A 14,337-nucleotide genomic window follows, 5' to 3' on the forward strand; every position below is an offset into this window, starting at 1 on the left:
CAGAAGAGGATATTTGTGATGTACATGAGCTAAGGGATTAGTATCGGAATGTACATTAAAATGTGCATAGGCTAGTTACGTGGGGAGACAGCCAACAGCACACGTTCAGAGTTGGGGCCGTGGCACCTGTGTCCATCGCTGCTAAGACAGCAGATCAGCCCCCACCGTGGGGAGCAGTATGGCCGTGCGGGGAGAGTGAAAATGTGCGACGTGACATGGCTCGTCCCTGTCTGGGGGCCTCCCTCTCACTTGTACACAAGGACAGGTGAGAAGGTCATCAGTTGTGGTGTGGTTTACAAAGTCGGGGAGGAGCTAAAATGACGGGCTTCTTGCCACAACAAATGTTACTCATGTTTAAATGAATTAGCCAGACCTGTATCTATGGGGTTAGATAAATCCTCAAAACATAACATGAAAGGAAAAACCTAAGTTGCTAGAAAAGATATCCCATTTGAAACTGGTGATGTGTTTGAAATGTGGAAGCCGTGTATGCCAGTTTGTGGATGCAGGCACCCGTCGGGGTGCACGCAGGCCTCCTGGGACGATGCCCTCGGCCTGTGGGGACACGGGGCAAGTGAGGCTGTCACTGTGTCTGAAATTTTACTGCTTTTTTCAAAAAAGAGCAAAACTGACAAAAGGTCAGCAACTGTTAGATCTGGGTCGTGGGTATAAGGCTGTCAACTGTGTTCTTCTCTGTGTGTTTAAATATTTATAATTAAACATTTTAAAATTAAGTCTTATTTTAAATAGAGTGCCCCCTGTGAGACTTCAGTGCTACCTTTAGGAATGCTGAGGTTCTGGCTTCCCCACCCAGTCCCAGCGAGAAAGGGCAGCCGTTGTTTGGTTCACAGCCAGCATCTGTGGTCAGCCCCGCGCCCCCGCCAGGTGGCAGCTGCAGAGCTCCTGCCCATCGCCTGGGAACTGCCGTCCTTGAGCTTTGACGTGGCCCAGAGGAGGACTGCATCTCCACGCTTCTGGCGCCTTTCTAAAGTGGCCCGGCCTGCTAGTTGTGCCCTCGGTCTTAGGATCATGCTGTCCCTCTAGCAGATGCCTGGGTACAACGGGGATCTAGGGAAGGCTCCCAATTGTTGCCCCGATCAGGACTTGGGGTGCACTGGGAGCCCCAGCCCAAGCTTGCCTGGGGTTTGGGACCCACCCAATGGGTTTGGGTGGTGTGGTGCTCCTTGGCGCTGGCTGGCTGAGTGGCTGCCCGGAACAGGCTTCTGTGTGACGCTGGTATCCGTCTGTGTCCCTCCAGGAGCCGGGATGGTGGTGGACTGGGAGCAGGAGACCGGCCTCCTCATGAGCTCAGGGGATGTGCGGATCGTCCGGATCTGGGACACGGACCGGGAGATGAAGGTGCAGGTAACCACGCCATCCCGTGCAGGCATGGGGGGCCGGAGGGGGCAGGCCAGTGCAAACCCTGCCCGTGCTCCAGTCCTCCCCAGCTCCTTCCCCTCCACAGAGCAGGCGGGTCACTGAGCGAGTGCAGTTTGTGACTGAGTATTAGTTATCTCTGGAAGGTGCTGGGGGGAAGTGCGGCCTGTCTCCAAAGCCTTGAGAAACTGCTTCCCTCTGGGTGCACAGCGATCCTGACGCTTTGACCTGCACTGCAGTGTGATTAAGCTTGTGCTAATCCTGATTTTTTTCAAATATTATTTTATCTGTGCAAATTGGTGAATATCAGAAAGCAGTAGGGTGAAATTAGAATGCTTAATTATTTAACTGTGTGCTTCGTAAAGCATCTTTTATTTTCAGTTTTAATAAAAAGAAAAAGGAGTAAATTGGTTTTCCTAAGACATCCTGGAAAAGTGACAGAGGGCCAAGGGGACAGCAGGCTGGAGCCGAGCTAGTGCCAACTCTGTTGGGAGCAGCGAGGCAAGACCACAGATACTCTAGGAGGCGGTGCTGGCTGTGGCTTTGGGCCCAGGAGTCCCTCATCCCAGAGTCCCAGGGAGAGCTTCCAGGCCTCTGGTTAGACAAGAACCGAAGGTCCAGAGGGAGGCACAGCACGTGCTGCCAGATCTAACCGAGGAAGGAGGGGAACGAGGGAGCGGATGTGAGATCTGCAGGCACGATGGTTAGAGCTGCACTTCCTCCACGTTAACTCTGTGACCGGGAGGCTGCAGCCCTGGTGGAGGTGACTTCCACTCTGCCCTGTCCTCACGTCCTGTGATGCACAGTCAGCTTTCATCACATTTTCTGAGAAATATGGCTGGCTGGCTGGCCAGCCAGTACAGCCCTCGCTGGCACAGCAGGAACACCGTGATGCTCGAGTCACTTACCTGGGCATTGGTGACTGCCAGCAGCTAACCGACTGGGGTCTCGTCCCCGTGCCCCTGCCACCTGCAAGGCCTCTGACAGGCAGTGTTGCCCAGAGGTGCGGGCAGAGGCCCCTCATCAGGAGTCTGGTTGCCTAGGGCAGAGGAAAAGGCTGGTTCATAGGCCACCTTCGCCTTGTAAACAGATCCAACTGATTTCATTTCACACGTGCTGGTTTCCTCCTCGCTTGGCGACAGCCATAGAACCTCCTGTGATTGGAGAAGCACTTCCTCCCCTCTGGGGGCCCATTTTTTGTCTCCTGCTCTTTCCTGGCACACGTTCATCACTCCTCCTGCCCTTCTCCAGCATTTACAGCTGCCAGGGAGAGCGGCGAGGGGATGGTTTATGGGAGGCAGAACTCCTCCTAGCTCCTTCCTGAACTAATTAAGAGTTTTCAGAGGAAGCTAACAAGGATTCCTCCTGCCGAAATGTGCTTCGTCTTTCTTTTTAGGAAAGAAGGAGACGTTGGAAAGTTTAATTGGCCCCGAAAGCCGGTTGTTACCAGAGGTGTTTGCCGGCTGCGGCCCTGGGGACCCGGCTCTCAGGCCCTGCCCTCTGGGCTGGGGGCTCAGGTGCAGCCAGGCTGTTGTTCAGGCGGATGTGGACCTGATGCAGTTCCCTGGGCCCTGCTGGTCCCTCGGGCTCCTCAGGCCTTTGATGGCTTCCCTGGTGGAGGAAAAGGCAGCAGTCGCACACCAGGGGTGATGGACACACCCACGGTGGAGATAAAAGGGATCCTGGCAGCTGTGGGGTGGGCTCCACACTGCGGGGCCTCACCAGGATCTCTGTGTTCGGCCCTAGGACATCCCCACAGGTGCTGACAGCTGCGTGACAAGCCTGTCTTGTGACTCCCACCGCTCCCTCATCGTGGCCGGCCTTGGGGACGGCTCCATCCGCGTCTACGACAGAAGGATGGCGCTCAGCGAATGGTAATTTGGCCGCACCTTCCCCTCCCCTCTGCCGGGCACAGGCACCTTCCAGACATCAGTGGTCGCGTTGCCACAAGGTTGCTGGGCCAGACGGAGTGAGCCCCCAAAACGAGCTGGGCACTCCCCACAGAAGCCACATTCCCCTGGCACGTGGAGGAGTGTGGCGTCCCCTTAGCTGTGGACAGGCCATTTGAAACACACCCACGGACTGTAATGTGGGAAGCCAGCAGGGTGGGTGTCCTGGAAAGGCACCGCCCTCTCTGAGCTCAGTTTCCCACCTGAACACTGGGAAGGCTGCCGTGCAGCTGAGCAACACGTGTTGTCATGGCTGCCCTAGGCCGAGGGCCAGGTGGGGGCAGGTGCTGTCACCTGTGTGAGCAGGTGAGGAGCTGAGGTCCAGACCTTAGTCCCTCGCCCAAGGCCCCATAGCTGATACATGATGGCGCGCCTTTAGAACCCAGGACAAGCAGTCCTGGGCTCCTGGGACAATGTGTTTATTAAACACCCACCTTGTCAGGAAAATCAGGCCTGGCCTGCGGAGGGCATGGGAGCAGCAAGTGGGCATGTGTGTCAGCCACTGAGAGCTGAGGGGAGCCCGCCTGGGGTGGGGGACAGGTGAACAGAACTGAGCTGCGCCTGGGAGGCAGGCCAAGGCAGCTCAGTCAACACACGTGGGAAGAGAACACACGCCTGTGTGAGCAGTCAGCAGTCAGGCGGGGTCTGGCTGCAGAGGCAGCGAGTGCTGGGACAAGTGCGACAGTCAGGCGGGCAGTGGGGGCCCCGGCTCCCAAGTGTGGGAAGAGTTTGCACCTGAGCCTTGAAGTGGGGATGGGCCCCAGGCACCTGCCCCTCTGCAGCACACCGCCCCTGGCTCATGTGTGTGTTCCCTGCAGGATCTCTGTGGCAGGGTCCCCCGCTGAAAACAGACCCACCCACCCAAAGCAGCCATTGTCGTCAGGGTAGGGGAGCGGGGTTTCTTTTTGGGGTGATGAAAATAGTCTAAAACTAGGTAGTGGTGATAGACACAGACTCTGTTGAACATACAGAAATCCACTGAATTGTATGCTGTTAAAGGGTGAGTTTTATGGTATGTGAATTATACCTCGATCAAACTGTTGTTTCAAAAAGCTACCCTGGGCAGGCAGTAAACTCTGAAATTAACCCAAGAAGAGCCGAGCGTCATGAGCCGCCCTGATGATGGGCCTGGGGTCTCCCAGAGCCCGCTCGCCCTCCTGACACCTGAGGGCAGTGACATAGGGGCGCTCGCACATCGCTGGGCTGCGACTCGTGGCTTGTTGCGTGTGTTGTGTCCTCCGACACCTTCCTCAGACGTCACACTGTGGACCCCGCCTGGGCCAGCCTGGCAGGCACACCCGGAAGTTCTGTGCTCCTGGTCAAGGACCCCGCATCAGGGCTCCAGGAAGGTCCCTGTGTCCCTCTATTTCAACAGCTTTAGAGTTGGGGCTCTCATTCCTGACCATCAAGTCCACAGGGTGGGAGATGCTCCGTGTGAGGTCCTGGTGGAGGGGCTGGCAGGTGACCAGGGCCCTGCAAGGGTCACAGTGGCCTGTCTCTGGGGGGCTCCAGTGTGGCACTGTTGTGCTCCCAGGGCGGCCCTGACAGCATCCCAGGATGGCCCAGAGGAGGGGGCATGTTGCTGGGCTCCCCGCTGCGTCCCGACATCAGGCAGTGCAGTCACTCATGGTGACCGCACGGGTGAAGGCGGCTGACCCGCAGGCACAGGCCAACCCGAGACAGCTTTAATAGATGCTCCGTCCCCCTCTGCTCCAAGTGAATTCACACCACGGCTTCTTACACCCTGTCTGCCAGCCCGCATGGCTCGGAGCCCGTCTGTGAAACCGCACAGTTGTTCCCCGAGCCTGGCAGCCCCTCCCCACATCCCAGACCACCACCACCTTCCCCCGCCCACCCTGCCCCAGGCCTCTGAGTCCACCTTCCTCCCCTGCAGCCGCGTCATGACGTACCGGGAGCACACGGCCTGGGTGGTGAAGGCCTACCTCCAGAAGCACCCCGAGGGCCACATCATGAGCGTGAGGTAATGAGCACAGGATATTTATGAGACATTTTGCTGTAAAAGCATTATTTTCTCCTCCATTTAAAATACGTCCTTGGTATTTAAACAGCTGGGAAATGATGGCATTTCGGGGCAGTAATTAACTTCTGCTCCGGGACTGACCAGAAAGGTCAGGGCCAGTGCGAGAGCAGGGGACACACCGGTCCTCCTGTGGAGAGCTTTGCCCGCTCTGCATGGTGGCTTCAGGGTATGAGGGGAGAGGGGTGGGCGAGGTGCCCCGCAGGGGCACAGCCAGTGTGGAGGGGGCACGGCCGGTGGCGTCTGCCGGGCCTGCTGCTGTGGGGGTCTCTGTCAGTGGGGTCGTCTGCCCATAAATCCATTCCTGCTGCCAGGTAAATCCTGTGCTGAGAGCAGCGAATATTTATTGGCCCGTTAGAGGGACAGCAAAACGTAATTTATTGTCACAAGCACCAGTTCTTCAAAGAGATGCTTTTTTCCTTCTTTGTAATATAAAAACAGAGCTCCCAGAGCTATCTCTTGGAACGAGGCCCGCCAGAAGCCAAGGGCGGGAAAGAGGTGGCCTCCGGAGTGGCATGCCGGCCTCCCGGGCCTCCCCTCCCGTCTCCTCCCTGCACCCCCAGCTGCACGAAATCTAATCTCTGGGACTGGAAATGAAACAGATAATTCACGTCCTCCTCCCGCATTTTGCTTCTCACTGCTTCTCTCACCCCAGGCTTCATGCCTTTGTGGCAGGGCCTTGTCTGGCTCTGGGGAGGAGTCCTGACTGCCGGGGTCGGTGGGACGGCCTCATGAGCCGCCTAGCGGGCCTCACTGGGCACTCTGAGGGTCCAGGTGCTAGCGTGTGTGCAACCAGGCCCCTGACTCCATGCAGCCAGTCCTAGGGGGCTGGTGTGACCTGGTCAGGCATCACTGTGACCCTCTCTTGGCAGCGTCAATGGAGATGTGCGCTTCTTCGATCCGCGGATGCCGGAGTCTGTGAATGTCCTTCAGATCGTGAAGGGGCTCACGGCCCTTGACATCCACCCCCAGGCAAACCTGATCGCATGGTGGGTACCCACCCTCTTCTCTGCCCTCAAAGAGGAAATGAGAGGCCCTTCCTGCCCCTACCAGGTCAGAGGGCCCCAAAGTCAGCCCCGGGCCTCCGGGTAAACAGCAGACGCTGTTCCTCCTATGCCTGTGAAGGAGAGTGGGGTAGAGCAACATAATTGTGGGGCCCCCTTGCTGCTCGTCACTGGCCTGGCCTCCTAGCCCTTGAGACTGGCTGATGGGGCCAGGGGTCAGCCCCGTCTCTGGGATGGAGTCCCACGGCCTGAGTCCTCATGTGAGGTGACTGGAGACGGACCACCTCTCCCTGTGGACACACCCACCTTCCTGACCCGGGCAGATGGAGAGGCCTCGCCACCAGCGCTGAGCCAGCCCTGTCCTGCAGTCATTTGCCTCTGGGCCCATCCTTCTCCCACCCCAAAAGGAGAAAGAGGCTAACGTCCAGACCTTGTTGTCTGCAGTGGCTCCATGAACCAGTTCACCGCCATCTACAACGGGAATGGGGAATTGATCAACAACATCAAGTACTACGACGGCTTCATGGGCCAGCGGGTCGGAGCCATCAGCTGCTTGGCCTTCCACCCACACTGGGTCTGTGCCCGCACGCCAGGGCTGGGGAAACGTGGGGAGACGTGGGGGCCGTGGGGGGCTGGCAGCAGGGAGCGGTGGTGCTGCAGCCAGGCCCACCCCGTGTCCAGGAACATCATGAAACGCGATCTTCTCAGGGCCCCAGGGCCTCCAGGGATCATGGGCCCCACACTGCATGCACTCCACTCCAGAAGCAACACAAATTCCCTGTCACTCGGGAGAGCGGGCTGCGCAGACAGACGTGTGATAGCCGCGCCCTTTCCATCACCTTCAGCCCCTGCACTAATGCCACCCCTGGAGAAACCTTCCCAGGAAAGTCTGCGGGGGAACACCCCTCCCCCTGCCCCGTGCTCCCTGGGGGAGGAGCGGCCCAGATCTGTGTGATACAGTGCCTGTTCTTAGTTATAGTCGGTCCTTGTGGCTGTGGGCTGTTGTATTTTAAATGAGGATCCTGCCAATCTGCCTCCGTGCAGCGTGGGGCTCCACAGGAGCCTGGCGTGCGGCTCTCTTCCGAAACACACATTAGATTCCCAGAACTGTCCCTGTGGGGCAATCCTGAAAAGAAAAATGCAGGGAACTGTGGGTAGTGTGCAAATTCCCTGTGATGGAGTGGGGAGAATGCATCTCTGCTGCAAGCCAGCAGCTAATGGTCCCGTCATTTCTCTCCCGTGCCTGCCTCTCGGGTGGGGTCGAGGGATAAGAAAATCCTGTGCGGCCGGGGCCCCCTCGCCCTCCTCACTCTCCCCCTCCCCCGGGCAGCTGGCTGCTCGCCCCCGCTCACTCCATCTGCTCTCTCCTCTCGCAGCCTCACCTGGCCGTGGGGAGCAACGACTACTACATCTCCGTGTACTCGGTGGAGAAGCGTGTCAGATAGCGGGCGCCCTGCTCCCCGCCAGGCCACGATGTACATAGTGGACCCGCCATGCTGCCCGTGAACACGGGTCCTGACCTGGCTGCTGAGGGCTCAAGGAGGGCCGTCTGTCTGTCTTCACTGTCACGCTCAGGAGCCCAGGGAAGGGGGCCCTGGTAGAGTCCTGTGGTGTGACAGCCGCTTCTTTGCTGAGACACAGCATCCAGGCCGAGGACACAGTCGCAGTTCGTCCCAGCACCCTTCCCATGCTGTTTTTCTTCTGAGATTTTTAAAGGGGGAAACACACTCATTTTATCTTCCTAGTGATCTAAGCATTAGCTCCACAAAAGCTGCCGGACAGAAGCCAGCTTCCCCAGGCGCGGCCACCCTGGTGGACAGGCGGCGTGGGGTGCCGAGAGACAACAAGAAGGTGCAGCCCCCTCCCAGGCACATCCTCCCTTCCGCCACCCACCAGTCCTCGCCTGCTCGGGGCCGGCACGGCCAAACAGGCTCACCCTCCCCACACTGCCCACCTTCCCCAGCACAGGCGTGACTCCGGATTCGAGTTTGGGCCCCTCTCACCCAAGATCCGTTAGCAGGTGGGGCCTGGGCTTTGGACAGCGAGGCAGGACCTGAGCGATTCAGCCGCTGCCTCAGGCCCAGGGCTTGTTTCTCTCCGAAGTGCTGCTCTTCCCCGGGCAGGTGCAGTGACAGCTCCCAGGCCCCGTGATCTCCCCACCTGTGCCTGCACGCAGGCGCACACGCATGTGCCGTCCCATAGCATCCCTGTGTGTGCTTGCACATGCAGTACATGTGCATCACACACATGCACATGTGGAGGGGCCATGGGAGCCTGAGAGTATCTGTGGGTAAACAGTGGCCCACCTCCAGCCCCTTGTACCCAAACACGGGTGCAACTAAAGTTGCACCTCGCAGCGAATAATGCAGAAGAGTTCCTCTGTGATTGCTTTAGCACAGGTCAGGGCATCTGTGCCTGTCTGTGCGTGTGCACGTGCACGGCAGGCGCGCCATGGGGACAGTTTAGCCCCAGGAAGGACCACAGCGAATGTGCTGAGCAATTGCAGACAAAGTGCTTGGAAAACAGAACACAACCACAATGATGATATTTTGAAAAGCATTTTTTCCATTTTCCTTGGGAATCAGGATTATTCAGAGATAGAAGAGTGAGCTGGCTTAACTAATTCTGCCAATAAGAGGCCACTAATGGTGGGAATGTAAGAGCTGTGCCGGAAGTTGAGGTCCCCTCATGCTGCATCTTCCGAGCAGCGAGAGGAACAGCACAGCCTGGGTGGGCTGGGCCGGAATCTGTGCTGGGGCTGGGTGGGGCAGGACAGGGCTGGAAGGGGCAAGATGAAGGAAGCAGCCCTTCTGCTGCCTGTAGGACAAGTATGCTCCCACTAGGAGAAGGTTGTGGGATGAAATTCCCACCCCTGGCTCTGTGATTGCTTTTACCATGTTCCGGGTGAACAAGCAGTGTGGGGTCAGGAAGGCCACAGAAAGTTCCGACCCTCCCACACAGCCACCTGTCAGCTCTACACGGCACTCCAGGCAGTGACGCCGGAACCTTCTGGAAGCTGAGCTCCACCCACAGACACTGAGAGAGCATATGACCCACTGCTAGCTGACTCACGGAGTGATTCCACTCCAGATTCTAAGCTGACATGTGGTTCTGTTTGTTTTGAGACAAAACCATCACCTCGCATCATCAAGTGCAAGGCTCCAGAGGAGGAGCAACGCCCTCCCGCCTCACCCAGTGCCGCCCGCTCCCGTGTGCCACCTAGGGGCTGTGTCCTCACAGGTCTGATGCGAAAATTCAATCATGGAATAACCGAGGCTCACGAGAGCATGACTTAAAGGTTCATTTATCTCTATTTATTTTACCAAAATTAGAATTGAAAAAGACTTTGACAAAACGTGGAATTGTAATGTGAAAGTAAGAGTGATGACAACAAACTGTTAATAAAAAATAAACAAGTGCAGAGATGGCGGCAGGCGGCTTTGTCTTTTAAAAAAACACCTGTCTTCCCACGTGGGTAGTGGTGGCTCTGCGCTGAGGCCACCCACCTTCCCTTCAGCCGGGCAGCATGCGTGAGGCCCCAGGGGATGTTGCCCAGGTCCCCCTTGGAGCAGCCAGGCCCGCTGGGCGCTGTCACAGCCCTGCGGCTCGGGGGCTCTCCAGGCTCTGCTGGCGGCTCCAGGCCCGGGTGGCCAGCGTGTCCTGCAGCCAGCGGCTCTCATTCCTGGTCAGCCTCACTTGACAGAGGAAAGGCACCTCCGTCCTCGGGCACTGCCCCTAGCCCTGTGTCTTGGACAGTTTGTCCAAGAAAAGGCCCTAAATTTGGGATCAAACCTGCACGGTGCAAGAGCCGTCTGACTCCATGTCTGTGAGCCCAGGCAGACTCCAAAAGGACCCCCGCTGCCACTTCCTGTTTCTTGTGAGTGACACATCTGTCACCTCGCTGGGCCACAGTCGAGGTGTCCAGGGCTGGCTGCATTCTTTCCGTTCTGGAAGCTCGAGATGGAAGGTCCGTTTCCCGCCCTCTCCAGCTTCTGGAGGCCGTCCCCTTCCCGCGGCTCAGGGACCCCAACTCCATCTTGAAAGCCAGTGCTCACGTCTCTCTGACCCCAGTCTGGAAAAGTCCTGCACTGTTGACCCCGAGATTACATGGGCTTACTTGGCGATCCAGGATCGTCCCCCATCAGGACCCTTTACCCCTCATGCCTGCAAGGTCCCTCTTGCCATTTCTGAAAAGGCTCCTGTTTCTCCAGGGATTCCACACAGCCCTGCGGGCCCCGAGATCCCTCGAGGCCTTCCTGAGCTTGGGGGTGGGGGAGGGGATGTTCCTGAAGACAGTCAACAGGCCTTCAGGCTGGGGGTAGCTGAAGGGCCAGCTCTTTTCAGTCTGTCTCACACCGCAGGGGTGTGGCTGGCTGGAGATGGCTTAGGGACAGTCTCCTGTCACCCCCTCCAGGACAGGAAATGGGGGCCCAGGTGTAAAGTAACTCGCCCAAAGCCACACGCATTGGGTGGTGGCAGGAACTGGGGTCCCAGCTCAGGCATCCTGACCCCGAGGTTCCACGCAAAGACCTTCACTTGGCCAAGCGTGGTGGGGGCTGGGCGGGAAGGGAGTGGCACGCCCTCAGGACAGGCAGGCAGTGCCCCAGGGACTGGTGGTGCAAGCACCCCAAAAGGAACTTGCATGCACTGGCATGTGGTGAAGGGAGGTGTCCATGCACGCACATCCCCCTGAGGCTGGCTGAGCCAGCCCTGCTGCGGCCACCATGGAGGAGGGGGCCACATGACCCTGGGGTGCGAGGTCACCCGTCACCGCCACTGCAGCCCTCCCCATGAAGGGCTGTCGGCCTCCTGGAGAAATCGCCACGCGCTGAGCTCTGGTCGGTGCTGCTGAGGTGAGGGGTTCTAGGGGCGCTTTATGTGGCTCTGGTTCCTTGTCCAGAAGAGATGCAAGCACCCCCATGGCTGCGCAGGGGCCCGGGCGCCAGCTAGGGCAGGAAAGGACTTGGGAGGCTCTGGGCGGTGCCCCCAGGGTGGACAGCAGCCATCCTGACCGAGGGATGAGGGGCAGCAGCCCACGGCCAGGCATGTGGGGCCAGAGAGAGGCCAGTGGGCCGTGGCGAGGGGCTTGGGGGTGCGGAGCACGTGGGCAAGAAAGGGGCCAGGACGTGGGAAGGTTGTGGCTCCTGGCCCTGGGCCCCGGATTAATGCAGCCCGTGTGGCTTCCTGTGGCAGCTGCCGCACGTGACCACCCACGTGTGGGCCAGACAACACGTCCTGTCTCCAGTTCTGGAGGGTCCATGCACCTCACTGGGCCAAAACCAAGGCGTTGGGAAAGTTCCTTCTGGGGATCTGGCTTCTAGAATCCCCCATATCCTTGGCTCGTGGCCCCTCCCTCCGCCCTCAAAGGCAGCAGTGGCGCATCGAGTCTCCCTCACATCACGTCACTCTGACGCTGACTCTGCACCCTCTTCCACTTCCGAGGACCCATGATGACACTGCGCCCCCTGGAGAATCCAGGATAGTCTCCCCACATCAAAGTCAGCTGATCTGAAACTTCAGTCCCCTTTGCCACATGACCTGGCTCATCACAGCTGCCAGGATCAGGACATGGACATCTTTGGGGGGCTTTGTTCTGCTCACCATGCCCTCTGTCAATAAGACACAGGGCAAAGACTCCCACCCCCACCAAGCAGAGCCCCCAAATGCCCAGGGGGGTCTTCAGCCAAGAAGAGGTGGGTGGATACTGGGATGGGAAGGAAAATGTCTGTCCCTGCTCTCAGTGTAGGGAGAAGACGAGGAGGGGCATTGGGGCATGGCCCCTGCCCTCCAGAGCCCTCTGTGGAGTGGCCAGCTGCCCCCCGCGTCTCCGGGAGGCCCCCAGAGTCCCCAGGAGTGGCTGCACGTGAGGCCGGGCTGTGGGTCAGTGGGCAGATTCCCCAGCCCAGTGCCTGCTCCCGCTTCCAGCCTGCTCCAAGGTGGAAGGGAGCCGTTGCCATGGAAACCCAGGGTCTAAGCAGCTGGAACCCCTGAATTAAATTATGATTTGTTTTAAACAAGAAGGATGCCCAGCATTTACGCGGCTGTGCCCAGCATGCTTTAGTGGATAGACTAATATTTTTCCTATTAGCATCAGCTTCTCTGTCACCGGGACTGGAGCACAAATCAAGTGCTCATAAAAATGAAAGATGGACGCGTGGCAGGAGCTGGCCCCCAGGGCCGAGCCTGGCCCACTTGCTCTCCCAGGCCCAGCCCCACACCCGCCACTCACTACCCCACGTTGCCGCGGCGAAGGGGCCAGAAGGGACAGCCCAGCTGCACCGCATGGCCATGTTGGCCCTCAGGCAAGGGAGGACCACGTGGGGACAAGTGTGCAGGGACAACCATGTGGGGACATGTGTGCAGGGACGGCTGTCCAGCCGAGGAGAGAAGGGATGGGAGCCGCCTCGGGCGGGGATGGCACCTCGTGGGATCGTCCTGCTCAGCGAGGCTCTGCTTGGTGGGTCACCTGGCACCACCACACGGGGCAGCTGTACCTTGAAGGTCTTTCCTGGGCCAGTAGTTTTCGGTACAGGACCATGTGAGAAGCATCCCGTCCTCAGCCCAGTGCCCACGACACACTTCAGCACTCAAGAAGCTCCCCGAATTCCATAGCAAAGACACGTGTTCACCTGAGGGACATGGCGCAGCCGCCACTTTTCCTGCAGGGACATGGAGCACACATGTGTGCGGGCCTACATGCAGTGGTGACTCTAGTCTCAGGACAGTAGGCCCTGCAGGGCGAGTTTGGGAAAAGAAGGTTTTGGGATTCATTTCAGACAAGGGCTGGGGGCAGCCATCACATATACATCTGTCCACCATCTCCCTCCTGGCATTTCAGCAGGTAGCCCTCTGGAGGGGGTCAGAGGGTTTGGCCTCTCAAGGTCGTTCTGCTTCTCACGGTCAATTATAGGTTGGTCAGGGGCCCACATGGCCCAAAAAGTGGCCCATGCCTTACAGATTCGGGCAGGTGAGGATGGGGTAAGACCAAGAGGACAGACAAGGGGGAGGAGAGACGAAGGGGGAGGGTGGCCGCTGTGATGGGCCCTCATATGTTGAGGTCCTGACCCCCGCCCCTGCCTCAGTGCCCCCATCTGGAGGGCCCGCGTGCTGGGCGGACAGTGAGGCCAGAGGGGATCACCGGCGCTGCATGAGTGGAGGACCAGGGCTCTGGGGAAAGCCCCCGAGAGTCACGGAAGCAGGCGTGAGCGGGGACAGCCCCAGCGGACCCATTTCTTCTCAGCCTTTTAAATCACAGTCATTCCTTCCCGGGGAATGGCCTGCGGGCTTGATGCCAGAGCTTTGCCAGGAATTGGAGCCATCAGCTGCCTTCTCCTGGAGAGGGTGGGACACCAAGGCCCGGCGAAGAGCCCTAGTGGGCGGCCCAGCTTCGTGGGTCAGGATGGGGCCGTAGAGAGGTTTAAATTACTGTCTGTTGTCAGCTCCTGAGCTAATTGGTTTCCAGGTGATGCTTGTGGCATTCTGTCAATTTCTCCTCAACAGCATCAGCTAGAAGAGAAAAAACCCTCGGCAATCAATTACAGCCCCTGGACCTGTTTGTTGGGGTGAGGGTTTCTTTGCCTCCACCTGGTGGGGGTAGGACTTCACCCACTCGTGAGGGGTGGGCTTCATGTCCCCGAGACAGGACTGAGGGCGCGCCCTGTGCTCCCCACCACCTCCCAGGCCAGCCTGCACGTCCTGGCAAAGGGCCACCCCTGGGACCCCCACCCGCCAGTCCCCAGGCACCAAGGACTGACACGAAGCCATCACAGGAGCCAGGGTGTGGCACAGCCACCCGTCTCTGGAAGGAAGCAGGCTCTGCTTAGTCGCATCACAACAAGCCTGGCACGTAGGGGCAGCGTCCCCTCTGGTCCAGTAGAAACTTCCAGAACCCAGCAGGTGCCACCTCTTCACAAAGGAGGAGAGTTTCCTCCTCCCATGAAGGTGTCCACACTCCCGCCAGCCCCCCGTC

The 14,337-nt window shown here is 58.7% G+C and overlaps 1 protein-coding gene across 6 annotated transcripts in view; it reads left to right on the forward strand.

Moving 5' to 3' along the window:
* The window catches only part of RPTOR (regulatory associated protein of MTOR complex 1), a 414,631-nt gene extending 404,842 nt beyond the window's left edge, over positions 1-9,789 (forward strand). For 5 of the 6 annotated variants that reach the window (XM_004432844.2, XM_087441746.1, XM_087441747.1 and 2 more), the window contains 6 exons: positions 1,259-1,365; positions 3,124-3,251; positions 5,221-5,307; positions 6,237-6,353; positions 6,813-6,942; positions 7,745-9,789. In XM_004432844.2, the coding sequence (XP_004432901.1) occupies positions 1,259-1,365; positions 3,124-3,251; positions 5,221-5,307; positions 6,237-6,353; positions 6,813-6,942; positions 7,745-7,813 (638 nt within the window). In that variant the 3' untranslated portion in view covers positions 7,814-9,789. The remainder of the gene's footprint in view (positions 1-1,258; positions 1,366-3,123; positions 3,252-5,220; positions 5,308-6,236; positions 6,354-6,812; positions 6,943-7,744) is intronic. The other variant, XM_087441745.1, reaches the window with a different exon arrangement.
* Positions 9,790-14,337: the final 4,548 nt, after the last annotated feature.

Source organism: Ceratotherium simum, chromosome 16, assembly GCF_057802395.1.
Source record: "Ceratotherium simum simum isolate JZ-2026a chromosome 16, ASM5780239v1, whole genome shotgun sequence".
NCBI lineage: Eukaryota > Metazoa > Chordata > Mammalia > Perissodactyla > Rhinocerotidae > Ceratotherium > Ceratotherium simum.